Source organism: Lithobates pipiens, unplaced genomic scaffold (assembly GCF_037356315.1).
Source record: "Lithobates pipiens isolate NorthernLeopardFrog02 unplaced genomic scaffold, aLitPip1_a1.2 Scaffold_8, whole genome shotgun sequence".
In the NCBI taxonomy this organism is placed as follows: Eukaryota; Metazoa; Chordata; class Amphibia; order Anura; family Ranidae; genus Lithobates; species Lithobates pipiens.
In genome coordinates, this window is record NW_027507903.1 from 42,519,136 (window position 1) to 42,546,430 (window position 27,295).

General features: G+C 43.3%; 1 protein-coding gene across 1 annotated transcript; it reads left to right on the forward strand.

The window, feature by feature from the left end:
* Positions 1-25: 25 nt before the first annotated feature.
* On the forward strand, positions 26-27,090 carry LOC143963080 (ras-related and estrogen-regulated growth inhibitor-like protein). The gene is made up of 4 exons (XM_077472637.1): positions 26-284; positions 8,534-8,587; positions 15,892-15,968; positions 20,534-27,090. The coding sequence occupies exons 1-4, from the start codon at positions 41-43 to the stop codon at positions 20,960-20,962; spliced, it is 804 nt and encodes a 267-aa protein (XP_077328763.1). The 5' UTR covers positions 26-40; the 3' UTR covers positions 20,963-27,090.
* The last annotated feature ends 205 nt before the right edge of the window (positions 27,091-27,295 follow it).

A 27,295-nucleotide genomic window follows, 5' to 3' on the forward strand; every position in this document is an offset into this window, starting at 1 on the left:
CCCCCCCGTAGGGCGGTGCGGAGTGGTACGCTCCATTGAAATGCCTGCGCTGGGCTCCGGTGCGGGGGTCAGTCGGAGGAGAGCGGAGAGGAGATCGGACCGGTCCTGCCGGAGGAGAGCGGAGCGGTCACTGCAAATGGTTCTAAAAATCCCTATCCGGAGATCTGTAAGCCTGAGCCCCGAACACCAACCTACCCTCACCCATCCAGAAATGACCGGACCTACCGCCCTGAAGATGGAAGCCAATATCCTGGTGCTGGGGGCAGACGGAGTGGGCAAGTCAGGTGAGTGATGGCAAGGGGCACCTACCGTCATTGTCATCCCACAGGAGATCTTCTGTATGAATGTCATTGGCTGATACTTCCTGCAAAAGTTACAATGTATCTAATAGTGGCCACATACACTTCATCAGTTATTAATATTGTGTGTGTGTGTGTATACACATATACACACTTCTACATTTAGCGCGCGCGCGCGCGTGTGTGTGTGTGTGTGTGTGTGTGTGCGTGTGTGTGTGTGTACTATAATATAAATGTGTGTGTGTGTGTGTGTGTGTGTGTGTACACACACACACACACACACACACACACACACACACACACACTATTCTATAGCTATACACTTATATGTATATATTATTATTGTACAGGACTTGTACAGTGGCAGCAGTTTGCACAGTGCTTTACAGAAACCATTATATTTCTTTCCCAATCTCTCACTAAGGGAATAATCATTCCATTTCGATCAATAATTAGGATACCATTTTAAATTATTGATCACACCTTGGTTTCCATTATGTGCCTTTCCAAACTAAAAAAATGATTGCGTTTGTGAACAAAGTATCTCGGTGCTGCCAATCCATGCAAAACGATCAGTACCGTTTTTCACCCTAGACATTGATTTTTTTTTTTTTTTTTTTTTTTTTTTTTTTCTGATTGATCTCTGTCAGTAGAAATAATCTATGGATCTGAGACACACAGGGGAGTGGATTTTGATTGATCTGATACGATCGGAGGTTTATGTGATGATCACGCTTCAGTTTCCACCAGTAATCTCATCATCTGATCAATCAAAATGTTATCACATTCAGGGATAAAGTATCTCAGTGCTGCCAAAGTCAAACAATCAATAATTTTCCACCTTGTGGTGGCTTTGTACACCATGGAGTGTTTATGATCAATCAATGATCAATTTATTCTCCAATCACTCTCTTCTGATCAATCAATGTGAAATACATGGGGGGGGGGGGGGGGGTGGATATCAGTCAGTAGTTAGGATAGCATATTCAATTGTTGGTCGTATCTGTTTCCACCATGTCATTTCATAATCTGCTTAATCCAAATACGATCGTATTCATGAACAAAATGATCAATAATTTTTTTTCACCCAGGACAGTTGTCTTATGGTGGCCATACGAGCATCAATGAATGATCGATTTGTTTTCTGTTTGATCTCTTTCAGTAGGAATAATCTATTGATCTGAGACACACAGAGGAGTGGGTTTTGATTGATCTGACACAATCATAGGTTGATGATCAGATCTTGGTTTCCACCAGTAATCTCATCTGATTAATCAAAATATTTAGGAATAAAGTACCTCAGTGCTCCCGATCAAAGTCAAACAAACAATAATTTCCACCCTGTGGTGGCCATGTACACAATCAATAAATGGTCAATTTATTTTCCAATCACTCTCTTCTGATGGGAATAATCGATCGATGTGAAATACATGGGGGAACGTGGAAGTCGATCAATAGTCAGGATAGCCTATTCAATTGTCAGTCCCAGCTCTGTTTCTAGCATGGTATTTCATAATCTGCTTCATCCAAATACGATCGTATTCATGAACAAAGTATCTCAGTGCTGCTGATCAGTGCAAAACAATTGATAATTCTCTGCCCTATGATGGCCTTACAGACTTCAATAAATAAATAATTGATGTATTTTCCAGTCGATAGCTCCTGATAGGAATAATCGGTCGATGTGCCACACGCAGGGCAAGTGGATTTCAATCGATTGTTACAATACAGTCATAATGTATGAAATGTAGCAATCCCATTTCTGTTTGCATCATGTAATCTCATAATCTGATCCAAATACGATCGTATTCATAAACAAAGCATCTTGGTTCTGCTGGTTGATACAAAGTTATCGATAATCTTCTGCCCTATGGTGTCCATAAATTCTTTGATAAATTATCGATTTCTTTTCCTGCTAAATATATGCTACACACAGGGGAAATTAAATTTGATAGTTGCAAGATACAATTATATGATCGTAAATTATCTCAGGTTCAAGCAGGCAGCCTCAACCTGTGCGATCAAAATATAATTTAATTTATGACCAAATCCACTCGGTGCAAAATGATCAATCATTTTCCACCATGGAAAATCGACTTATGGTAACCATCTACACTTCGATAAATGATCAATTTCTTTTCTGATCAATGCATGTGCGACACACGGGGAAGTGGAATTCGATCGATGATTAAGATAGGATCAGAAGTTATCCATCACATCTGTTTCCACTATATATTCTGATAGATCAAAATACGATTGTATTCATGAACAAAGTATCTCTGTGCTGCCCAGCAATAATTTTACGCCTTATGGGGGTCGTACACGCTTTGAGCTTTCCTAATAGGAATAATAATTGATCGCCGAAAAATGCACACTATATGCTACACACAGGGAAGTGGAATTTGACTGATAATTGGCAGATACAATCACAAGTTATCCATCATGCCTCTGTTGCCACCACGTGTATCTCTGTTTTTTGTTTTGATCGGCTCACACATCGATCGGATAAAAGTGCACGTGGCCACCAGAAAACAAAAAATTGTATACATTGCATCTTATTGGTCCTTTAGCCCTCGTTCACACAGGTGTGATTTGTCATGCGATTTGACAGTTACAAAGTTTGGGCTGTCAAAAATTCGAACATGCAAATAATGTGTGCGCACTGCTTTGAACCAGTCCTTCGTCTAAAAAAAAAAAAAAAAAAAAAAAAAAAATGCAGCCAGTAACTCTCTGGGTGCAGGTAAGTTGCAATATAGGGTTGCACGGCTACCGGTGCTGATACTAAGCATTTCCACAAGTACATGTACTCAATGGATGGGGTCAAATTGCACTGCAAAGAATCGCATGCGATTTGAACAAAGATGCGATGCCAGCGTCATCTAGAGCCCAAGGTGAACATGCCAAATTGTGCCCCAACCAGATGTATGAGCAAAAATCCCCTCCTCCCGAAAAAAAAACAAGCGCACATCCTCTCACAACACATTTGCCCCCAAAATCCCTCCACCCCCCCTCCCAAATTTCCCCTCCTAACACAAATCCCCTTCCCAAAAAAATTCCCCTCCAAACACAAATGCCCCCCAATCAGCACTACTGGCACAAATCCCCTTCCCAAAAATGCACACCACCCCAAATGTCCCCTCCTAGAACAATTCTTACCCTCTCCCAACACAAATCCCCCCCCCCCCCCAATCTCCTTGTGGTGCCCCCGACCCTCACATATTACCACAGTGCCCAGGGCAGCCACCCCTCCTGCCCATCCCTGTGTGGTGCGATTCCTGACCAAACTGCATGCGTTTCCCCCCAGGCTTCTCATAGTGACTTTAGCCTGGGTTCACACAGAAGCGGTGGGGGAAATCACATGCAGTTCGGACAGGAATCGCACTGCCTTCCTGTTCAAATTCCATGCAATTCTTCCATGCAAGTCTGTTTGAGCCCATTCATTTTTGTATGAGCTCAAATCAATCCTCAAAGGTATCGGTTCTCTGTATCGGTGAGTACTTGTGTACAAGTATCGGTACTCGTACTTGCCGGTAAAAAAAAAAACGTATCGGTGCAACCCTACTGCAATGTATTACATTTTTGTTCTTGGGTGTAGATACACTTTATGCCCAATACTCTGTGCCTTAGATTCATACCTATGGCATTTTTTGTGCTTTTTGCATTTTGCAGATTTGCACTACAGAACGTGTTCCATAGGACACCATGGCAAATGGACTGTAGTGTAAATCTGCAAAATGGGGGAAAAAAAAAAAAAACACTAAAAATGCATAGGTGTGAATCCAGCCTTAAGGGTGGCTTCACATTGCCCTGCCACTCTTTTGCTAAGGCACAGCCAACCTGCAGTTTTCACACGGATAGCTGTACTTTCCCATAGACTTCTATAAGATCCTGCAGTGCTGGTGGGGTTTCAGAAAGCATGGCAAAACTCCTGCATGCTGCATCTTTGGTGCGCCTACTGAAACCGCACCAAAACCGCAGGACCTCATAGAAGTCTATGGGAAAATTGCACAAAACCCACAGGGTTAGCTGGGCTTTGGCCAAAGCACAGCAGGACCACACCGGGGCAGGGTGAAGAGCCAGGAATGCGCACCTACGTGTGTTCCTATTTCTCAGACCCTGCTGTATAATTGGTCACCATACACTGTACAGTCTCCTTTAGATCCACCATCAGCTATGGAAGAAGGGCCTGCCCAGTTGGACATTTATAATAATTATTATTATTTAAGGTACTTGTATAGTACTGTCAATTTACGCCGCGCTTACATATACACTGTACATTCACATCAGTTTCTACCCTCAAGGAGCTTACAATCTAATGTCCCTAATGCATTCATATACTGGGGCCAATTTAGACAGAAGCCAATTAACCTTCCAGCATGTCTTTGGAGTAATTGAAAGTATTGTTTTCTTCGGTCTGCATATTCCATAGTGTTGGTAAATCTAAGGAGAATCAGAGAAGGACAATCAGATTGTATAGCGTATAATGCTTTCCATTTTTCAGGCGGTCCTGATCAGAAGCTCCATGTCAGTCTATGGGCAGCCTGATGTACAGTAAATGCACTTGTGTCCTGTTATATAGGATTACCCCCAAATCCACAAAAAAAACGGGGGGGGGGGGGGGGGGGAATGTCTACATCCTTTTCCTTTTTTTTTTTTTTTTTTTTTTTTTACACAACCTAAATGTGACGGATCGGAGGTAATCAGGTGACTCCATCGTCAGATTACACTTGAACACCAGATCTAAGGCTGGATTCACACCTATGGCATTTTTAGTGCTTTTTGCATTTTGCAGATTTGCACTACAGAACGTGTTCCATAGGACACAATAGTAAATGGACTGTAGTGCAAATCTGCAAAATGAAAAAAGCACTAAATATGCATAGGTGTGAATCCAGGCTAATATTGGACTGGAAAGCTCCGGATTTTAAACCGAAACACAGAAAAATTACCGCATAAAAAGGCCAAGAAGTGGTTTGAGTTCTGCCCATTTTTTTTATTTATACTTGTTTTTGTATTTTGTTTTGTTTGTTTTTGGTATTCATTTATTTATTTTAACTTTTTGTCTGAGTATAGATCTAGGTTTTCACATTGAAAAATAAAAAAATAAAAAACAAAAAAAACAGACCTCGACTTCTCCAAAATGCCATCCGTTCAGTTCAGCTCCGATTCAGCAGAGGATCTGTTCATGGTTTCCCTAATCAGACCCGACACAGGGAACTGATGCATATTGAGGCTTCTAAATTTGGTCTGGACATCTAAACTTCAATGACAGCTGGTTACAAATAAAGATGAACAAATAGCAGCACTGTGGCTAAGTGGTTAGAACTTCCAGCTAGCAGCTCTAGGGATGTCTGTTTGAATCCCAACCATGGCACTACATGCATGGAGTTTGCATGTTTTCTCTGTGCCTGCATGGGTTTCCTTCCACACTCCAGAGACATACTGGTAGGGTACTTGGCTCCTGTCTAAATTGGCTCTAGTATATGAATGTTACATAGTAAGATATAAAATGGGTGGCCTCACAAAATAAGTTATAAAGTTTCAATGTGCACCCTCATCCCAATTGTATATAAACTAGGTATGTCGAGATCTCTGGTCTCCAATCAGACGTCAAGGAGGTGTGAGAGAGGGGACTATTACGGTGTACGGTAGGTAGGTAGGTTACATAGTAAGACACAAGTCCAACCTATGTGTGTGATTATATGTCAGTATTACATTGTATATCCCTGTATGTTGCAGTTGTTCAGGTGCTTATCTAATAGTTTCTTGAAACTATCGATGCTCCCCACTGAGACCACCGCCTGTGGAAGGAAATTCCACATCCTTGCCGCTCTTGCAGTAAAGAACCCTCTACATAGTTTAAGGTTAAACCTCTTTTCTTCTAATTTTAATGATTGGTCACAAGTCTTATTAAATCCCTTTCCGTGAAAATTTTTTATCCCTATTGTGGGGTCACCAGTACTGTATTTGTATATTGAAATCATATCCCCTCTCAAGCGTCTCTTCTCCAGAGAGAATAAGTTCAGTGCTCGCAACCTTTCCTCATAACTAATATCCTCCAGACCCTATATTAGCTTTGTTTCCCTTCTTTGTACTCGCTCCATTTTCAGTACATCTTTCCTGAGGACCGGTGCCCAGAACTGGACAGCATACACCAGGTGAGGCCGGACCAGAGTCTTGTAGAGCGGGAGAATTATCGTTTTATCTCTGGAGTTGATCCCCTTTTTAATGCATGCCAATATTCTGTTTGCTTTGTTAGCAGCAGCTTGGCATTTCATGTCATTACTGAGCCTATCATCTACTAGGACCCCCAGGTCCTTTTCCATCCTAGATACCCCCAGAGGTTCTCCCCCCTGTGTATAGGTTGCATTTATATTTTTGTCACCCAAATGCATTATTTTACATTTTTCTATATTAAACCTCATTTGGCATGTAGTTGCCCTCCCCATTAATTCAGATCTTTTTTGCAAGGTTTCCACATCCTGCGGAGAAGTTATTGCCCTGCTTAGCTTTGTATCGTCAGCAAATACAGAGATTGAACTGTTTATCCCATCCTCCAGGTCATTTATCAACAAATTAAATAGGATTGGTCCCAGCACAGAACCCTGTAATGTGAGTTACGGAAATTAGATTGTAAGTTCCTTGAGGGCAGGGACTGATGTGACTGTACAATAAGCACTGCTTAACCACTTGAGACCCGCGCTATAGCCGAATGACGGCTACAGCACGGACCTCCTTTGCTGGGACTACGTCTATTGACGTCGTCCCATGCACAAGCGGCCTGCGCGCCCCCTGAGATCGGCGAGTCTGAGACTCGCCTGATCACCGATCCGAGCAAGGGGTCGATCCCGACCCCCTTATCACGTGATCAGCTGTCATTGGCTGACAGCTGATCATGTGATACAACGGAGCCGGTAATCGGCTATTCTTCCTTGCGCTGACAGCGCGAGGAGAAAAAAAAAGAGCCGATCACTGGCGGCCGTGATCGGGACATCAGTCCCGATCACGGCCAGCCCTGCCAGTGCCCACAGTGCCACCCAGCAGTGCCCACAGTGCCACCCAGCAGTGCCCACAGTCTGCCTCAACAAAGGTGCTGCACCCCAGTGCCACATATCCGTGCCCATCAGTGTCATCTACCAGTGCCACCCATCCGTTCCCATCAGTGCCGCCTTATCTGTGCCTATTAGTGCCGCCTTATCTGTGCCTATTAGTGCCGCCTTATCTGTGCCTATTAGTGCTGCCTTATCTGTGCCTATCAGTGCCGCCTCATCAGCGCACTTCAATGAAGGAGAAAAATGACCTGTTTGCAAAATTTTAACAAACTATTAAACATGATTTTATTTTATTTTTTTTGCATCTTTTTTTGGTTTAGCAAAAAATAAAACTCCCAGCTGTAATTAAATACCACCAAAAGAAAGCTCTATTTGTGGGAAAAAAATGATAAAAATGTCATTTGGGTACAGTGTTGTATGCCCGCGCAATTGTCATTCAAAGTGCATCAGTGCTGAAAGCTGAAAATTGGTCTGGGCAGGAGGGGGGGTTTAAGTGCCCAGTAAGCAAGTGGTTAAATTGATGGCGCTTCATTTATTACTTATAATAATAAATAAGAAAAAAATAAATACTCTGAGGCAGAGATTGGTGAGGCAGCAGCAGGGGGTGTACACACGCCCTGGAAAGAATTATACCCCCTAGTTCAGGGGTCTCAAACTGGGGGCCCTCCAGCTGTTGCAAAACTACAAGTCCCATGAGGCGTTACAAGGATGACTCCCACAGGCAGAGGCATGATGGGACTTGTAGTTTTGCAACAGCTGGAGGGCCGCCAGTTGGTAACCCCTGCCCTAGTTGCTTTCAGTGGATAAATGTGACCCATTCAAGTGAATGCGACCATGCTGCAAGAACGTGTAATGCACGTGGTTGTAGCATGCTATTTTGGGGATCATGGGGTTAAAAAGGGCCATGAGATGATACAATGCTTGTCAACTGCTCTCTGAAGAGCAATCTGAATGCAGCTCGCTCTTCAGAGTGCATCGCTAGGGTCAACAAGCCCTTAGGATCAGTGGACAGCGACAGCCACATGTAGTAACATATTAGATTATATCCGGAGTGTGGCACCCGGGTCTCCTGGTAGTAGTAATAACGTGTAGCAGAGATTTCAATCTCCTGTCCATTATTTATTTATTTATTTTATTTTTTATTTTTTTACTTAATGTGGATTTTTATTCTCCTCCTTGCAGCACTGACAGTTCGCTTTCTGACAAGACGCTTCATTGGAGAGTATGGAGAGCTCGGTAAGTACTTATTCTTTACATATCAAGTCCAGAGCATTATGAGATGTTTTTATGACCATCATAAATTCACTGTTTTAAGGATTAATTCACCTTTTCAGAAAAAAATGAAGCTATGAAGACCCTACACCAGCGATGGGGAACCTTGGCACCCCAGATGTTTTTGAACTAAATTTCCCATGATCAACTACACTGCAGAGTGCTTAAGCATCATGGGAAATGTAGTTCCAAAACATCTGGGGTGACAAGGTTCGCCATCACTGCCCTACCCCCCGGGTCCCCACCCACTGTCTTACCCCTGTGGGTGATGAGCTGTAAGTGCCCACACAGCCAGTGTAGCGGTCCAAGTTTTTCTTTTTTTTTTTTTTTTTATTTTTTTTTTTTTTTCTTTATCCTGCTCTTCCCCTCAATCTTTCTGCAGGGCTTATGGAATAGATCAGAGTGATTCCAAATGGTCAAAGCTGGTCATGTGCCAGCACTGACCAATCAGAATCTGATCTGTCCCTGGAAATACTACAGGGGGAGATGGGAGATTTTAAATCCATGGACTGCTTCACTGGCTGCATGGGCACTGACAGCTCATCACCCATGGAGGTATTTACAACGGGGACCGGGGCGAGGAAGGTGTAATTACAAATCTCCATAGGTGATGCTTTAAAAATTTCAACAAGTTACCAGTTTAGAGTTAGAGGGGGCCTAGTGCTAGAATTATTGCTCTCGTTCAGACATTCAGGGCGATCCCTCACGTGTGGTGCAAACACCATTAACATATGTGGATGTGACCTACTATGCATGTGTTCCCTACTGCGCGCAAGCACGTGGAGATGGAGGCACTATTCATTTAATTGCATTTTTTTATTTTTACACTGTCCCTTTAAAAAAAAAAGTAAACATCCTTTATGATTATAATACAGCATGACAGCTCCTCTTTATGGAGAGATCTCGCCTTTACCCTTAAAAGCAAAAGATCAAAATCCTCTGTTTAAGCGGCACTTTTTGGCCACCAGCGAGGCGCTTTTAAACCCCACTATCAGCAGGAGAAAGGGTTAAAAGTGCCCTTGTTGTGGCGCTGCCAAAGCTCTTTACAGGCACTTCGGCAGTACTGGCCATTCATTTCGAGGGGCGGTTTAGGAGCGCTGTATTCACCGCCCCAAAGATGCTGCTTGCAGGACTTTTTGTAACGTCTTGCAAGCACACCACCCCAGTGTGAGCGCACTCGGGCTTTTGACACTGGGGAGGCATAAGAGGCTTTTTCAGGTTCTTAACAGGTGTTATTTTAAGGCCCCTTTCACACTGGGGCGGTTCAGGCTCATTTTAGCGTTTTGGTAGTCGGCTGATAGTGGGATGGGTTTACCCCAAACCCCCCGCTAGCATCCGAGAAAGTGTTAAAACCACCGCAAAGAGCTGCTGCAGTGGCGCTTTGCTGGCGGTATAGCAGCGCTGCCCCATTTATCTCAATGGGCAGGAGCGGTGGAGGAGCGGTATACACACCGCTCCTTCACCGCTCCAAAGATGCTGCTAGTAGGACTTTTTTTTTTTTTTTTTTTTTTTTTTTACTGCCCTGCCAGCGCACCACTACACTGGAGTGTGAGGAGCGGCTCTTTCAGGGCGCTTTACAGGTGCTACTTTTAGCAAAGTGCTTCAGTATGAAGGGGGTCTCAGGGTTATGGCATCTAGCTGCAGCCATAAATTCGGTATTTATTGTCGGTCATGACAAAAATTCCCAGTAAGGCGGTCGGCAAGTGGCTAAGTACAAAACAGGACAGGGATTGTATCGTTCTGCTTGTCCTGGTTTGCAGCACTCTCCTTCAAATCAAAAGGCAGAGGTGATGTTTGCTTTTGTAACATATGGAGGCATAACAAGACAATATCCTGTAAAAGTCCTGGAATATGGGCTGCTGGTCTCTTTGTGGCTGAGTTCCCACTGATATACATAAGCACGTTGTGTTTTTATTGATCCTTCAGGATTAAAGGTCAACCTTTTGGTGAAGTCATTAAATAACTACGAGAACCCTTCTGTAAACGCCTTTTGCCTTCCCGTTGGGCAAATGCACTTTGCTATTTTGAGAGATGTTTGCAGAAAATACAATGTATCTGTTACAACAATGTGTAACAATTTGATGCATCTTATGCCCCGTACACACGATCGGACATTGATCAGACATTCCGACAACAAAATCCATGGATTTTTTCTGACAGATGTTGGCTCAAACTTGTCTTGCATACACACGGTCACACAATGTTGTCGGAAATTCCGAACGTGAAGAGCGCGGTGACGTACGACGAGCCGAGAAAAATTAAGTTCAATAGCCAGTGCGGCTCTTCTGCTTGATTCCGAGCATGCGTGGAACTTTGTGTGTTGGAATTTTGTACACACGATCGGAATTTCTGACAACAGATTTTATTGTCAGAAAATATGAGATCCAGATCTCAAATTTTGTGTCTGAATTATGTATACACGATCGGAATTTCCAACAACAGATTTTGTTGTTGGAAAATTTGAGATCCAGATCTCAAATTTTGTGTGTCGGAAATTCCTATGGAAAATGTCCAATGGAGCGTCAGACAGTCGCTATTTCCGACAAAGAGCTCCCATCAAACATTTTCCATCGGAAAATCCGACGGTGTGTACGGGGCATAACTGTGTGCAGTGTACTGCCCTAGTATATGAATGTGAGTGTGGGACCTTAGATTGTAAGCTCCTTGATGGCAGGGACTGATGTGAATGTTCACCGGTTCGTCGCAAAGTTGTGAATGCGCCAGTTTTGGAAATGCACTGCTACCGGATTACATGGTCGTTTTGTACCAATGCAATCTGGTGCTGTAAAGTGCAGTGCATTTGCGACCTGCATTTGGTGTGTCGTTAGGACTGAACTGACCCCCGCCGCAGATCGAAAGGGCAGTTCAAATGCGGTGCGTGAAGTTATTCGGTTAAAAAAAAAAGCGTAAAAAATGCTTGAAAAATGCATCTTTTTAAATCCTATGGAACTCTACACACCAGTCAGCTGCGTTTTTTTTTTTTTTTTTTTTTTTTTTAGATTTTGTTTTTAAAAGTCCTGCTTGCTGCATTTTTGGTGAAAAGGACCCAGCCTTTTGCTAGAGAATTACTTAGAAACCACACACACACACACACACACACACACACACACACCTCAATTTTAGCACAGATCCTAGAGAATAAAATGGCAGTCATTGCTATTTTTTTTATGGCACACATTTTGTGCGCGGCAGTTCTTCACACACAATTTTTATGGGAAAAAATTATGTTAATGAATTAGAACATATGCAAAAAATTGGAGTATATTTTATAACACGAAAGCTGATGTTACGCCGAGTTTAAAATTGCACGCCAAACTACGGTACTTAAAACTCTCCATGGGTGAAGGTTGCGGTGTGGTTTGAACTTCAGCAAGTTGTCTTCACTGCGTCTACATGCCTAAATGCATTGAGTTGCTGCCATGTGATTGGCTGACTAGCAATTCGATCGAACTGGTGTACCTACCTAATAAAGTGGCCAGTGAGTGTAGGTTAGGTGGAAGGAGGGGGAAGGGACAATTTTTAACAATAATTATAGATAGAATGTTCTTCCACGTTAAATACTTTGATCCATTGTCCAGGAACAAGCATACAGATAAGGGTCTCTGATTTTTTTTTTTTTTTTTTTTTTTCCCCCCCACTTTCCTGTTCTATATTGTTCCAGGTCAGAAAATATTCAAGCCAGAGGGTTTAGCCTGACAGCCGGCATTTTCAAATGTAGGTCCCCAATGACAGTCCCTGTACTTGTCTTGTAACAGGTTTCCTTTAAAATTATATATTTATTGCTATAGATTTTTACCTGTACTGTAGAAGTAATAATAGAAGTATTATGTACTAGTAGTATTTCTTGTTTAGGTCAATGGGAATTGTTTGGCTACTACAGGATCACCACCAACAACTTTTTTATTTTTATTTTTTTATTTTTTTTACCCTACGTTCACACCTATGCGCTTTTTTCTGTGTTTGTTTTTTGAAAAATGGAGAAAAAAAAAACACTACAGTCCATTTTACATGGTTTCCGATGGTACGAGTTCACATCTATGCGTTTTTCAGCCGGTGTGTTTTTGGAAAGGGTTGGGGACTTTTTTTCCCGCAGCAGATTGTTTTGCGTGTAATAGGCTTGGATGTCAAACCACTTCCTCAAACTGAATCCATCTAAAACTGAACTCTTAATATTTCCTCCCCCTACCCCCATCCCCCCCCCCCCCCCCCCCCACTTCTCTGTCAAGATCAATGGCACATCTAGCAGTCCGTCCCCACATGCCAAGGTCCTAGGGGTAACCTTAGACCAGGGGCGGACTGACAACTCATGGGGGCCCCCGGGCAATAGGAGATTATGGGGACACACACACACTATACAATCACAGTATACACAGACATGTTTCTGTTGGCTGAGAAGGTTCTGGAGAGGTGGGGCAGCTATAATCTCTGGATTTTTAGACCAAAAGGATGTCGGTAAGGGATATTTCAGAGACAGATGTAAAAAAACTGATTTTTACATACTGTCCCTGGTTTTACTGAGGCTGGCAACCCTGGTGGGGCCTCCTAGTGGCCCGGGGCCCTCAGGCAGTGCCCGAGTGGCCGAATGGTCAGTTCGCCCCTGCCTTAGACTCTGAACTGTCCTTTCAGGCCCACATCCAATCCCTGTCCAAATCATGCCGCCATAGCCTCCAACATTCCCAGAATACGACCCTTTAACTAATTACACCACCAAGCTTCTAATTCACTCCCTGGTCATCTCTCACCTCAACTACTGCAACTCCCTCCTCATCGGATTACCCTTACATAGACTATCCCCCTTCAGTCCATAATGAATGCCGCTGCAAGACTCATCCACCTTACCAGCCATTCAGTGTCCTCCACCCCTCTCTGCCAATCCCTGCACTGGCTTCCACTCGCCCAACAAATAAAATTCAAAGTACTAACAATAAATTACAAAGCCGTCCATAACTCTGCCCCCAGCTACATCACTAACCTAGTCCCAAGATACCAACCAAGCCACTCTCTTTGGTCCTCCCAAGACCTCCTGCTCTCTAGCTCCCTGGTCACCTCCTCCCATAGAATGCATTAAGGTGAAAAAACACGAAGGTTTACAACCCCTTTAAATACTGGCGTGTGGTCCACTTTAGGATAAAAGTGGTCTCCACGGCGCATTTGCCGCAAGATCACTTTTATGGTGCCCCCCCTCCCGTCGCATTCCAGTGGTCTCTGCCGCTTACCGGAGCTGTTGGAAGCAGCGGAGATGATCCTGTCCTGTGCCTGATGGGCAGGAAGTCGAGTGATGGCGTGATGTGGGGGCCCCACTCGACTCCATGCCCTTGGATGACCGGAGCACCACCAAACGTCACTTCCGCCCAATGGACTTGAAGGGACAATTTTTTTTTTTTTAAGGGGGGGATGACTTTTTTTTTTTTTTTTTTCTTTAGCTTTTAAGTGTAAATTTGAGGTATTTTGGACACCACATATCTCATAATACAGGTCCTGTCATGCTTTTTTCTATTACAAGGGATGTTTACATTCCTTGTAATAGGAATAAAAGTGATCCAAAAAAATATTTTTTAAAGGGACAGTGTTAAAATAAAGTAAAATAAATAAGAAAAAAAATAAAATAATTTTAAGCACATTGTCCCTCCGTGAAGCAAACGCACACTTAAGTCATGCCCACATATGTAAACTGTATTAATTTGTTGTTGGTCTAAAACCTAAAAGACACCCAAGACAATTTTAGCACCACATCCCAAAATAATCAAGTGGAGCTAAAGAGGGAAGGTTGGGATTTTAACGGTGCTTACATAAACTCAAAAAATAGATATATTAAAATTAAATTATTTGTTGAAAGATACAATACTGAACAGACACATAAAATTGTGAGGTAGTTTACAGAGCAATTTTATAACGGTTGGGGTCCTGAAAGTTAGTAACGGAGACATTCATTGCACATTATCCCGACATGTTTCGCTGGTAGCTTCCTCAGGGGATGTGGAAGCTATTAAAAAGTACAGCAGAAAAAGAAATTAATTATATTGACATATGCAATAAAGCTACAGGAAATATATATATATTATAATAAAGTTGCGCATTAAACAGCCAGCTCAAATATAGAGTGCTTACCCTCAGCCAAAACCCCAAAGGAAACAAGGTCTTGTTTCCTTTGGGGTTTTGGCTGAGGGTAAGCACTCGTCTTCTGGGGTCCCCCGGCAGCTCCCTCCCACATCAGATTAAAAAGGGGATTAATTCCAGAGATAAAGCGATAATTCTCCTGCTCTGCAAAACTCTGGTCTGGCCGCACCTGGAATATGCTGTCCAGTTCTGGGCACCAGTCCTCAGGAAGGATGTACTGGAAGCGAGTACATAGAAGGGCAACAAAGCTAATAAGGGACTGGAGGATATTGGCTATGAGGAAAGGTTGCGAGCACTGAACTTATTCTCTCTGGAGAAGAGACGCTTGAGGGTATATGATTGCGGGTGCTCTCCCAAGTCCAGCATTTCCGTCGATAGACAGAAATGCCGGACTCGGCCCCGCGTCATTGGATTTGTTTAAGCAGCGGGTGCCAATGGCTCCGCTGCTATCAATCTATCCAATCAAGAGCCGAGAACCCCCGACAGAGGCAGCGCACAAATCCCAGGGCTTGGGTAAGTAAAACGGGGGGGGGGGGGGGGGGGGGGGAGGCGTCACTACTAGGTGTTTTCTATGTATAGGATGCATTAAGGTGAAAAAAAACACAAACCCCTTTTAAGTGGTTCAAGGGAAGACAAAAAAAACCTGCAAAATGCATAAAAAATGCATCAAACGAGGATTTAAAAAGCACAAAACAAGCAGGAGAAACGCACCAAGCGCAGCCCGCATAGATGTGAACATAGACATATAGAGATCTATTGGGATGGAGATTATCTACTGTGCTGATTTCTTCATTAATGTCATTACTGCGGAGCGCACGGTACCCATCGTTCCCCTGTTTGAAACTAATGTCATAATAAAACTATTTTTAGATGATGCAGCTCATCTGAACTAAAGAAGCTGCCTAATTAACTTAGAAACTGCAAGATAACATAATTTGTCTGAGTTTTACTTTGGAATCTTCTGTATAGACGTAATGAAATAAAGCCAGGCCATTAGGATGAACAGAAGCAGATGTGGCTGGGTGGATGTTGATGTAGTCGGGTTGTCCCGAACACGCAAAGAAACCTTTCATGCAAACCAAACACTCGTGCAATATTCATTCCCATGGAGTGAGCTCTGTTGTGACCGCTCGAATGTTTTCTTCTTGCAGAATCTATATATAGCCACAACGTCTTGGTGGACGGAAAGGAAGTTATCTTTAATATTTGGGATTTTCCATACTCAAAGGTGAGTTTTTATAGCGGCTTACCCAACTATTTTCCACAATGTGGGCTTATGAAGATTTATGGCGTGTACTTTGTATAAGGGAAAATCTTTCATCATATTTGTCCACACGCCTGCTGAGTTTAGTGACCCTTATTAACCACTTGACCTCCAGAAGATTTACCCCTCTTCATGACCAAACCATTTTGTTTGCGATATGGCACTGCGTTATTTTAACTGACAATTGCACGATCGCGCAGCGCTGTAACCAAATAAAATTGATGTCCGCCCCCCCCCCACAAATAGAGCTTTCTTTTGTTGCTATTTGATCACCTCTGCATTTTTTTCTTTTGCGCTATGCACCGCCAATTTAAAAAAAAATTAAAAATTTTTTTTATTTTCTGGTATAAAACATATCCAATAAAATAAAAGATATTCCTCATAAATGTAGGCCAATATGTATTCGGCTACGTTTTTGGTTAAAAAAAAAAAAAAAAAAAAATCCCAATAAGCATATATTGATTGGTTTGGGCAAAACTTGTAAGATCTACAACTATGGGATATTTTTTTACTTTTTTTTTTTTTTCTTACCATTAATGGTGGCAATCAGCGATTTTACGTTGTGACAGACATTCGCACACTGACACTTTTGACACTTTTTAGGGACCAGTGACTTTAACCACTTGACGTCCGCACTATAGCCGAATGACGGCCACAGCGTGGACCTGAATTTCATATGATGGCCTCCCCTGTGCAAGATCCCTGCAGGGCGCGTGCGGAAGCATGCTGTGATCACCGAGTCACTGAGACTCGGGTGATCACCGATCCGAGTAAGGGGCCAGTTATGGCCCCTTACCATGTGATCAGCTGTCGGCCAATGACAGCTGACCACATGATGTAAACAAAAACTGACAGCGTGAGGAGAAAAAAAAGACGATCACCAGCTCATCTGCAAGGGACATCGGTCCGGAAGAGGAAATTATGCCTCATCTGTGCACACTAGTACCCCCTGCCAGTGCCACCTGCCATTGCCACCTTTCGGTGCCCACAAGTGCCACCTATCAATGCCCATCAGTGGTTCCAATCAGTGCCACCTAGAAGTGCTGCCGATCAGTGTAACCAATCAGTGCCCATCACATTAGTTTTTAAAGAGGAAGTAAACCCTGATGGGTTTTACTTCCTCTTTTGCTCGCTGCAAATGAAAAGCATAATGGGCTAGTATGCATCGCATACTAGCCCATTATGTGTCACCTGCAAAAGAATCCAGCGATGTCCCCTGTGTAGGCAGCGTCCATCTTCTGGCCCCTCTTCCTTCCAGACCGCAGACTCCGGCTCTGTGATTCGCCGAAGCCGCGTGACGTCACTCCCACACATGTGCACGGGAGCCACGATTAATGGCACAGGCTGGGGAAGAAACGGCACTTCGTTTTTGTTTCTTTCCCACGCATGCGTCACTTCCGCTACCTAATCTGATGGGTTGCAGATTCTGACTGAACACCCCCTCTGCTCTATTCAGCTACTGTCTGCTGAGTGAGGAATATATTTGGTACTTTTGGGTATAAAGAAGTATGCAGCTCACTCCATGTGACCTCACTGGGCCAATCATCAAGCCCCAGTGCTGTCACATGACTATAGTACATAGGAATGTGTAAGCTACAACTTTAAAAGCTCATAGTTTACAAGGGGTGTATTATCCTGCTGAATGGAGTGTTAGGGGAGCAAAGGAAAGAGATAGAGAGATATATATATATATATAATTATTATTATTTTAATATTATTATTATTTTAATTATTGTGCGCATGGGAATTCTTTTGCCTATACCAGGAATCTGATTAGTTGCTATGATCATCCGCTCCACTATAGCATTAGCTTTCATAAATCACTACAACACTATGATTTAAACAATGCATTTAAACTCTGCAAACACAGAACATGATACCGTATCAGTGCTTAGGGGCACTTGTGCACGCAGTCACATGACACCGACCACAATCTCGCTTAATAAGTTACCAAACACTTAATATTTTACTACTGAAGTAGCAATTATCTTACTAGGGGTCTTGCTTAATGACTTTCCTTATCCTACTTGATATTACAACATACAGAAAGTTATCACTGGGTGCTTCCCAGAGACTGCGCTTTTAGCTGATGGAAAAATACAGCTGCTTTAAAACATCTGTAGCAGTGTCTGATCATGAATAGAATGCCAAGGGAGATGAGGAGAATTCTAACCACTAGGCTGCTCTTATCTGAGTACAACTTCACAAAAAAAAGTTTAAATATTTTCCATTTTTATCTGTGATTGAGGAATGTGCTGGATTAAGCAATTGGAAAATTGTATTAAAGCAAAGAATACAGACCAGTATCTATTTAAAACAAAGCGCAAAAAAAATGTGCAAAAAACAACCCTACTGCAGCCAATCAAAAATCGCCTTTTCTTTGACCGCGATTACCTAACAAGGAAGCTTTTCCTAAACGTCGCTTTTTTTATAACTACGTATATATCATTTCTGTGCCCCTAAGAACTCATCCACACGGGCGCAGTCCTACTTGCATTGCAAACAAACTGGCATATTTTAGACCCCTTTCACACTAGGGCGGCGGTAAAGCGCTGTTAGCTTTAGCGGGGCTTTACCGATGTTATAGCGGTGCTTTTCGGCCGCTGGCGGGGCTCTTTTAACCTCTGCTAGCAGCCAAGGAAAGGGTTAATAGCTCCCGCTTTGCAGGCGCTTTGGCAGCGCTGCCAATTTATTTCAATGGGCAGGGGCGGTGAAGAAGCGGTGTATACACCGCTCCCGCACCGCCCCAAAGATGCTGCTTGCAGAACTTTTTTTTTTTTTTTTTTTTTTGTCCTGCAAGCCCACCGTCCCAGTGTCAAAGCAATCAGGCTTTCACACAGGGGTGGCTTGAGAGCCAACTTACAGAGCTAAAACGCATTAAAAGCACCTCAGTGTGAAAAGGGGTCTTAGGGTCTGGGAGCCCCTGGTGCTACATACAGCCGCCCCTAGGCATGAATGGTTGTAGGTGGCTGTAGCCTGTCTGCATTCAGGGACTTATGTCTATATGCATGCATCACTTGATGCAAGTAGCAGCGCTTTCCTGCATGCAGCTGCTTACAAGCAAGCATTGACGTCTGTGGGTGGCTGTATACAGTACCAGGGGCTCCTGGGCATTAAAATGTGCCAGTGTATTTACACTGTAAAGAGAAATGTGTCTGTGTGCACTAACAGTCATGTAGCAAGAGATTTAGGTAATAAAAGATAGGAACCAAAAAATCTCATTGGTTAAAGGGAACTTTCAAGGCACCGTACAGTTTTTTTAAGCAGCAAAACGCAATTAAAATTAACAAAATTAATCAACTATTATTCATCATTAAAGTGATTGTAAAGTCTTTTTTTAGTCTCTCTCCACTCTATCCAAAACTTAAAAAATTTGCCTTCAGTTATACTTCAACTTTGTCTATGCAGTGTATGACAGTGTATATGAAAAGACCACCCAAGACCCACTGATACTCACCTTCCTAGTGATTCCCTTCCAGTCCTTCCTCTGTCACAGCCAGCACCAGAATGCCCAATGTTGGAGCTTAGAGGGGTCGATGGTGCCACTCACTCCACCATGTGACCGTGCTCGGACCTAGTGATTTGTTGGTTGACCTGAGCGCATTACATGGGATGATGTCACATGATCCACCATATCTGGAAGTACCAGGTATTTTGTGCTGGCTGTGGTAGAGTAGGGATCTGAGGAATTGGAGGGGAGTTAAGTAGTTAAAGTGGAACGTCACTCTCTCAATCAACATTGACTAGTTTTAATCCGTATGTCCACTAGTGTTAGAAAATAGTGAAGTATATAATAATTTACTACTTTTAAACTTAATTTTTTATTTTTTATTTTTTTACATTTATTCAGTTATTTCCTGGTTTCCAGGCCTAGGCAAACAATGTCATACATCCCAGATGCTTTCTGGACAGGAAGGAGATATATTGTCAGCTAAGCACACCCTCCTTTCAGCATGCCTGAGTTAAAGACCGATGGATTCCAGGAAGTAAAATGCTACATTAATCATCTACCAATACTCAAGATGGCCACAGCCAGAAATGCTAGGGAGCATTTTTCAAAGTGATTTTATCATCAAAATATAGCATGGGGACATGAATGGATGGGTGAGATTGCGTTGAATATGAAAAATTAATGGAGTAGCATTTTTGGTTTGTGGTGTTCATAGTTTCTCTAAGTATTTTTTTTTGGGGGGGGGGGGGGGGGCGCGCGCGCTCGCTAACAGAGGGCAAAAAGTAACTTTGGTCAAAATGCACCATCTGTTTTGATAGAGTTGCCACCTCCACCTCTTCCCTTTAAACACCTTTTGAATTACACGGGTTCTGAGGCTAATTAAATGCAGATAAGGCACCAAGTGAGATTAATTACCACCTTTAATCGGCCACAGAACCTGTGTAATATGTGTTCCGGTTTAAAGGGATGAGGTGGCAACCATAGCTCCTGATCAGGAAAGGTTTTATTAAATCCATTGATCTCTACATGTTAAAATGCTGTTACTCTTAATTGACTTTTATTTTCTTAATTGCCATAGGAGCCAACTGAAGAAAGCTGCGCGGAGGAGGAGAAGCGCATTCAGTGGGCCGACGGCTTTGTCTTGGTTTACAGCATTTGTGACCGGGCCAGTTTCAACATTATCTGCCAGACTATCCAACTCATCAAAGCCTCCAAAGACTGCTTAGGACCAGAGAAACTGCCCATAGTCATTGTGGGTAATAAGCGCGACCTGCACCACCTACGAACTGTCTCCAGCGAAGAAGGGAGGCTTTTGGCTTTGTCTATGGACTGTGAATTCTATGAAGTTTCAGCAGCCGAGGCCTACCACGGTGTTCTTATGGTTTTCCATGGCTTGGTGGACAAGATTAAGGAGTCCAAGCTGGTGACCAAGAAGGGGACGGGAATACGAGGCATTGTGAAGAGCATGTCCGCAGTGTTTGCAAGGAGGAGAACGGACTCCCTGTAATGCCTGAAATGCTTGGCAGACCATGGCACATGACATGAACTCAACATCTGCAACGCTTCTGGTTTACATTCTAACCATCTGACTTGGTGGTGGAACCGACATGTATTTAGAACTTTTTGTGTTGCTCTTTTAAAACGTGAACAAAATGGTTTACTTTACAGCTTCTAAAGTTGTCGCAGTAACTTAGAAAATGAGGAGTGAAATTAAAAATAACCCCAGCTTATCACCGTGACTCTGCTTTTGTGTGATAAGCTTCGCCACACATTAGGAAGATCTAAAGAGTCTCCAGCTTTCATCTGTTCATTATCTCCTATCAGACATGTCCGCTCTTGTTGCTGCGTTCTTTCAGCTTTGCATTCTATCTCCAACTTTTGGTTTCATCATGTGGCAGATCTGCACAGTAGTGAAAGGAAAGAGTCTATCAGTGATTTACCATTGCTTATTGGAATGAATGTAGACATACTACTGTCCTGGCATTGTTTAGGTGCTCTTTTGTGTGTTCACAAGCTCCTTGGCTGTGTGCACTGGGAGGAATGCGTTTTTTATGAGGGTCGTGGAATGTGTGTAGCCGACATTCCATGCTGGGACAATACAGAAGCACCTCATTGCTAATTGCAGAAATCACAATAAACAGATCCCTGTGCTCACAGCAGTTAAGCCATAAAATGAAGTAGTTCATCAAAATCCGGGAATTTTGGGTGTGAGGAGCACATACAAGAGGACTTCTGATCTCTCCGTCAAAAACATAAAGGCCTGTGATTTTTATTTTATTTTTGCCTTTTGGACATTCGTATCCAATTATAATGCATTCTAGATGAAGTCTTATACACTTAAAGGGTTTGTAAAGGTTCATTTTTTTTTTATTTTTTTTTCAGAAAAATAACAAATGTTATACTCACCCGTTCTGTGCAACGGCTCCTCTTCTTCACTCCCTCTTCTGTGATCCTGGCCCCTCCCTCCTGTTCAGTGCCCCCCACAGCAAGCAACTTGCTATGGGGGCACCCGAGCTGAGTCACAGCTCCCTGTGTCCATTCAGACATGGAGTCCCCCCTGACCTGGGACTCCTGGCCCCTCCTCCTTGAGTGTCTCCATAGCAAGCTGTTTGCTGTTGCATCCCCGCTCTCGAGCTGCCTTTGTCTGAGACACACTTGGCCCCGCCCCTGCTCCCTTCTCACTGGCTGTGTTTGACAGCAGCAGATGCCAGTGGCTCCCCTGCTGTGTCTCAGCCAATAAGGAGGGAGGGACCTGGGAGAGCTTCTGCTCACGTGCACATCGCTGAATTGGGCTCAGGCTCAGGTAAATATAAGGGAATAGCAGGGGGTTGCTGCACACTGAAGGTTTTTTACCTTTATGCATAGAATGCATGAAGGTAAAAAAAACCTTTTGTCTTTTAGAACCACTTTAAATACACTCGGTGCCTAATTATCTCTTTTTGATCGGCACAGAGGAATAAGAATTGCCAAAAACTGGCAGCTTGGGTCTCATTCACACTGTAAAAAAAATATTGGCTGCGGCAATAATCAAGTGAATTCCTGTGGCTGGATTCACAGGTGGGGACAGCAAATAGAGGGGCGATTATCTGTCCATAAGCACAGGTAATTGCTCCATGTGTGATTACATCCAAACACCGACAGCAGCATTGCTTCTTACAGTCTCATTGCCTGCAACTATCTGCATCTACCCTATCAACCGCTCAGTGTCGGCTGCCTCTCTTTGCATATCCCTTTAATGGCTTCCAATTGCCAACAAAAATAATTCAAAATACTAACGACAACATACAAAACCAATTACCACACCCCAGCCACATCAACAATCTTTTCTTAATAGATCCCCCCACACCGTCCTATCCAGCCTCTCCCATCCTTTGGAGCTCTCTATCCCAATCTGTCCAGCTGTCTTCTACTGTTCTATTTTAGGCGATCCCTAAAACTTTTTTGGAAAGCTTATCCCGCCTTCACCCAGCAACTAAAGTTTTAAAGTGGTTCTAAAACCAGAAGGTTTTTTTTTTTTTTTTTTATCTTAATGCATTAGGATAGAAAAAACCTGTGTGCTGGAGCTCCCCTCAGCCCCCCTAATACTTACCTGAGCCCCATCTAGATCCAGCGATGTTGCACTATGGACTCGGCTGTCTGGGACTCTCCCTCATTGGCGGAGACAGAAGCCGTGCACCATTGGCTCTTGCTGCTGTCAATCAGTCAGTGAGCCAAAAAGGGGAGAGGGGCAGGGCCAAGTCGCGACTCTGTGTCTGAATGGACACACCCAGAGCAGCAGCTCGGCTCGGGTGCCCCCATAGCAAGCTGATTACTGTGGGGGAACTCGGCAGGAGAGAGGTGCCAGGAGCACAGACTGGGGACCCGGGAAGAGGATCTGGGCTGCTCTGTGCAAACCACACACAGAGCAGGTAAGTGAAACATGTTTGTAAATTTTAAACAAAAACAGAACAAGACTTTAAAGTGGAGTTCCAGTAATTTTTTTGTTTATTAAAAGTCAGCAGCTACAAAAACTGTAGCTGCTGACTGTTAAACACACACTCACCTGTCCCACGGCAGTGCACTCACCCCAGCTGTGTTCTCCCCGTGTCCTCTCTCGGTGCCACCTGTATCTCTACTACGGGCACCCGGCTGTAACAGCTTGCGGCTTCACAACCAGGTACCCACTGCGCATGCACGAGCGGCACTATGCTAAGACTGGTCCCGAAGTCTTCTAGAACCTGTCATGTGTCCCAGAAGACTTTGGGAGGGGGGAATATGAACTTCTGCTTTCGATTGCCTAAGGTGAACGGAAATGGGAGCAGGCACCTGTTAAAATCGGGTACCCCCCGAAAGCTCAGTTTCACAATCATGAGCCGCGAGGCGGCCTTAAAGTGGAAGTTCCACTTTTGGGTGGAACTCCGCTTTAACGCTACAGCTTTTCTCACAATTATCCCTTTTTATACAACTGGCCCCTTCCCTTTTAAGAATATAAGCTCTTAGAAGCAGGCTCTCGTAACCCTCTTGTATTGAATTGTATTGTTCCTGTACTGTCTCCCTTTATAATGTAAAGTGCTGCACAAACTGTTGGCGCTGTATAAAGCCTCTATAACTATAATATTAATCGATCTGTGAATCCAGCCACAGGAATCAGCAGGATTCTTGCAGCTGGGGACATTTTTGCTGCATGAATGAGAGTGTAATGTCCCAGTGGGCAGTGTTGGACTTTTGGGGGGCTGCTGTCAAACGCTGGCTTTTGCAATCATGCCCCTGGGTGCTTGAGCACAAAGCACAGCAAATGTCTGTTTGGCCTGTTTTAACTTGAACACAAATGCGATTGAATAGAACATGCTGTGCCCAAAGAAACACTACAAGCAGTTCAGAACTGTCCTCTACAGTGTTTGAAATGCACGCCAAACACAGAAAAACAACTCCCATGTATGGAAGCCCTTGCTCACATTTGTATACATGATCATATTTTTGTACTTGTGTTGCATAGAATAATCTGGATCATAGAACAGTTTGTGCCTCTATATTTCTACTCTTAGTTCAGCTATGCTTGAGCCATTTTTCACAAAGGGATAGGACCAATATGGACATCACTGGGCCATACAGGTGGCCTAGCTTTTAACAAGGACGAATCCCTTCACTACATAAGCACTGACGTAACCTGTACCCAGGCTGGGACAAAAGCCTTAGCGGGCACAGCAAACGTGACCAGAACAGGCAAACCCCTAACCCTCATCATGACCTAGGAAAACTCTGCCCATCTACAGAAGGCCTGAGACCTCCATACTTGACCATATTGGTCCTAGAGGTCATTAATCACGAATATTTGAGCCCAAATGGTTTCCATTGGTTTGTTTGATGCAAGCCAACAAGTCCAGCAAGGTTTCACCTCCTGGATTAAAAAAAAAATAAAAAGATTACAGAGAGTGAGCCCATTAACATGGTTGTAAACCTCCTGAAATAAAAAAAATGAACAAAGCATATCCTTCTATAGTGTGTATATGTACTTGCCTAAGTCTATACCAGGGATATGCAATCAGCAGACCTCCAGCTGTTGCAAAACTACAAGTCCCATCATGCCTCTGCCTCTGAGTGTCATGCTTGTGGCTGTCAGTCTTGTATACCTCATGGGAGTTGTAGTTCTGCAACAGCTGGAGGCCCACTAATTGCATATCCCTGGTCTAAAGCTATAAGTGTGGTTTCTGTCTGCTCCTCCCTCCCTCCCTCCCTCTATCTGTGAGTCCCTTCTGACAGGTTATGCCAACTCTACAGAATACAAGCAGAGGCCCCTGACCCCCCCTAACCCCAGCACACAGCAGGTGATTGACAGCCTCAGCTGCTCATGTTTCCCTATGAGATTATTATTATACAGGATTTATTTAAGCGCCAAAAGGTGCTTTACAACATGAGGGCAGGCAGTACAATTACAACGTAATTCAATACATGAGAAATCAGAGGGCCCTGCTCATTAGCGCTTACAATCTAGGAGGGAGGGTCAAGTGATACAAAAGGTGATAACTGGGGGGGGGGGGGAGTGAGCTGATGAAGAAAATAAAAGTACAGTTGTTAGGTTTGGGCAGAATAGGCTTCTTTGAAGAGTGTTTTCATAGAACGGAGAGAGAGAGAGAATAAGACAGATTGGGGTAGGGAGTTCCATAGGATTGGAGAGGCTCTGGAAAAGTCCTGGAGTCGAGCATGACAGGAGGTGACGAGGCAGCTAGAGAGCAGGAGGTCTTGGGCGGAATGAAGAGAACGATTAGGTTGGTATTTTGAGACTGGGCTAGTGATGTAGATGGGGCAGAGTTGTGGATGGCTTTGTAAGTTATTGTTAATATTTTGAATTAAATTTGTTGGGTGAGTGACATGTGATGTAGAAGAGGGGTGTGTCCATTCCCTGCTCTTAGGTGTCAGGTTACAAGTAGCTCCCTCCTGTAAGCTGTGCAGGGTGGAACATCAGATCCCCGCCCCCTGCCTTCCCTATTGGAGAAATGGCCTTTGATCTATGTACTTTGAAGTGCTTTAGAGGAGAGAAGGCTACAGATAAATAGGTACAACTTTTTAGGCGGTTATTCGTTATAGCTCTGTTTATTAACAAAGGCCAGTCACTTCACAGGGTAAATGTAATGCCTTGTACACACGGTCGTAATTTCCGACGGATCTTGTTGTCGGAAAATCCGACCGCATGTGGGCTCCATCTTACTTTTTCCGTCGGAATTTCCGAGGGAAAAAATGTGAAGGCGGAATCTAAATTTTTCCAACAAAAAAATCCGAACGGACTTTTTCCGATCGCTTGTAGAGAATTCCGATCGGACAAAGTGCCACGCATGCTCAAATCAAATTACGAGACCGAAGCTATTGGCTACTAGCCTCTACGTAGTCCTGTCCTACGCAACGAACGTCACCTCATTAAGAATGATGGACAACTTTGTCCGACCGTGTGTATGCAACACAAGTTTCAGACAAAATCCGTGGCAAAAAAATCTGATGGATTTTGTGGTCAGAATGTCCGACTGTGTACAAGGCATAAGGGTTTGCAACCACTTTAAGACCCCCCCCCCCCCCCCCCACTGTGATGTCTACCTTATCTTCAGGGTAAGGGATAATAAGGCTATGAATATTGTAAGCATTTTAAAAAGAGGCCACGCCATAATTTTGTGCAATATTTTCTTTGTAATGGTAATATTTTTGCAGTTATTGAGAGTTGTCTGTCTTTTATCTAATATTATTGGACATTTTTTTTTTTTTTCAAGATACATTTGATGTAATAAAGGTGCACAGTTATTGCTGTAGATAAGCAAAGCAAATATGTTTTATGAGCGCTATGATGCCTTCCACTGATAGAGAGCGTCCATTGTATTCCATCACAGCACTGCCTTCATTTAATACATAGATCTGTGAAAAAAATACGTCGGGTGTTATTGTGTCAATTCAGATGTACTACCAGTGTCCTCACTATGTAACATGTATATGATTTTCTGTGTAAAATATATTATGTACATTATGATTGTATATTTGTACAGTTCAGATCTCTGCCATTATATCTGTATTGCCTTCATTTGAAAATAGAAAAGTATATGTAAATAGCAAAGTAAAATCTATTTTAAATGGTTTGTATAATATATCAATAAATATTCTTTATGTGTATAAATATATCTGCTCTCTACTGTGTGGTATTTGGTATTTTTGCATTTACAGGCGCTTTGAACTCCGAAGGCCTAGAGGGACATTGAAAAACACTGGAGTTTAAACATCTTTAAGCTTAATATACATTGGGGTAGATTTACTAAAACGGGGGCACTCAAAATGTGGTGCAGCTGTTCATGGTAGCCAATCGCCTTTTAACTTCAGCTTAAAC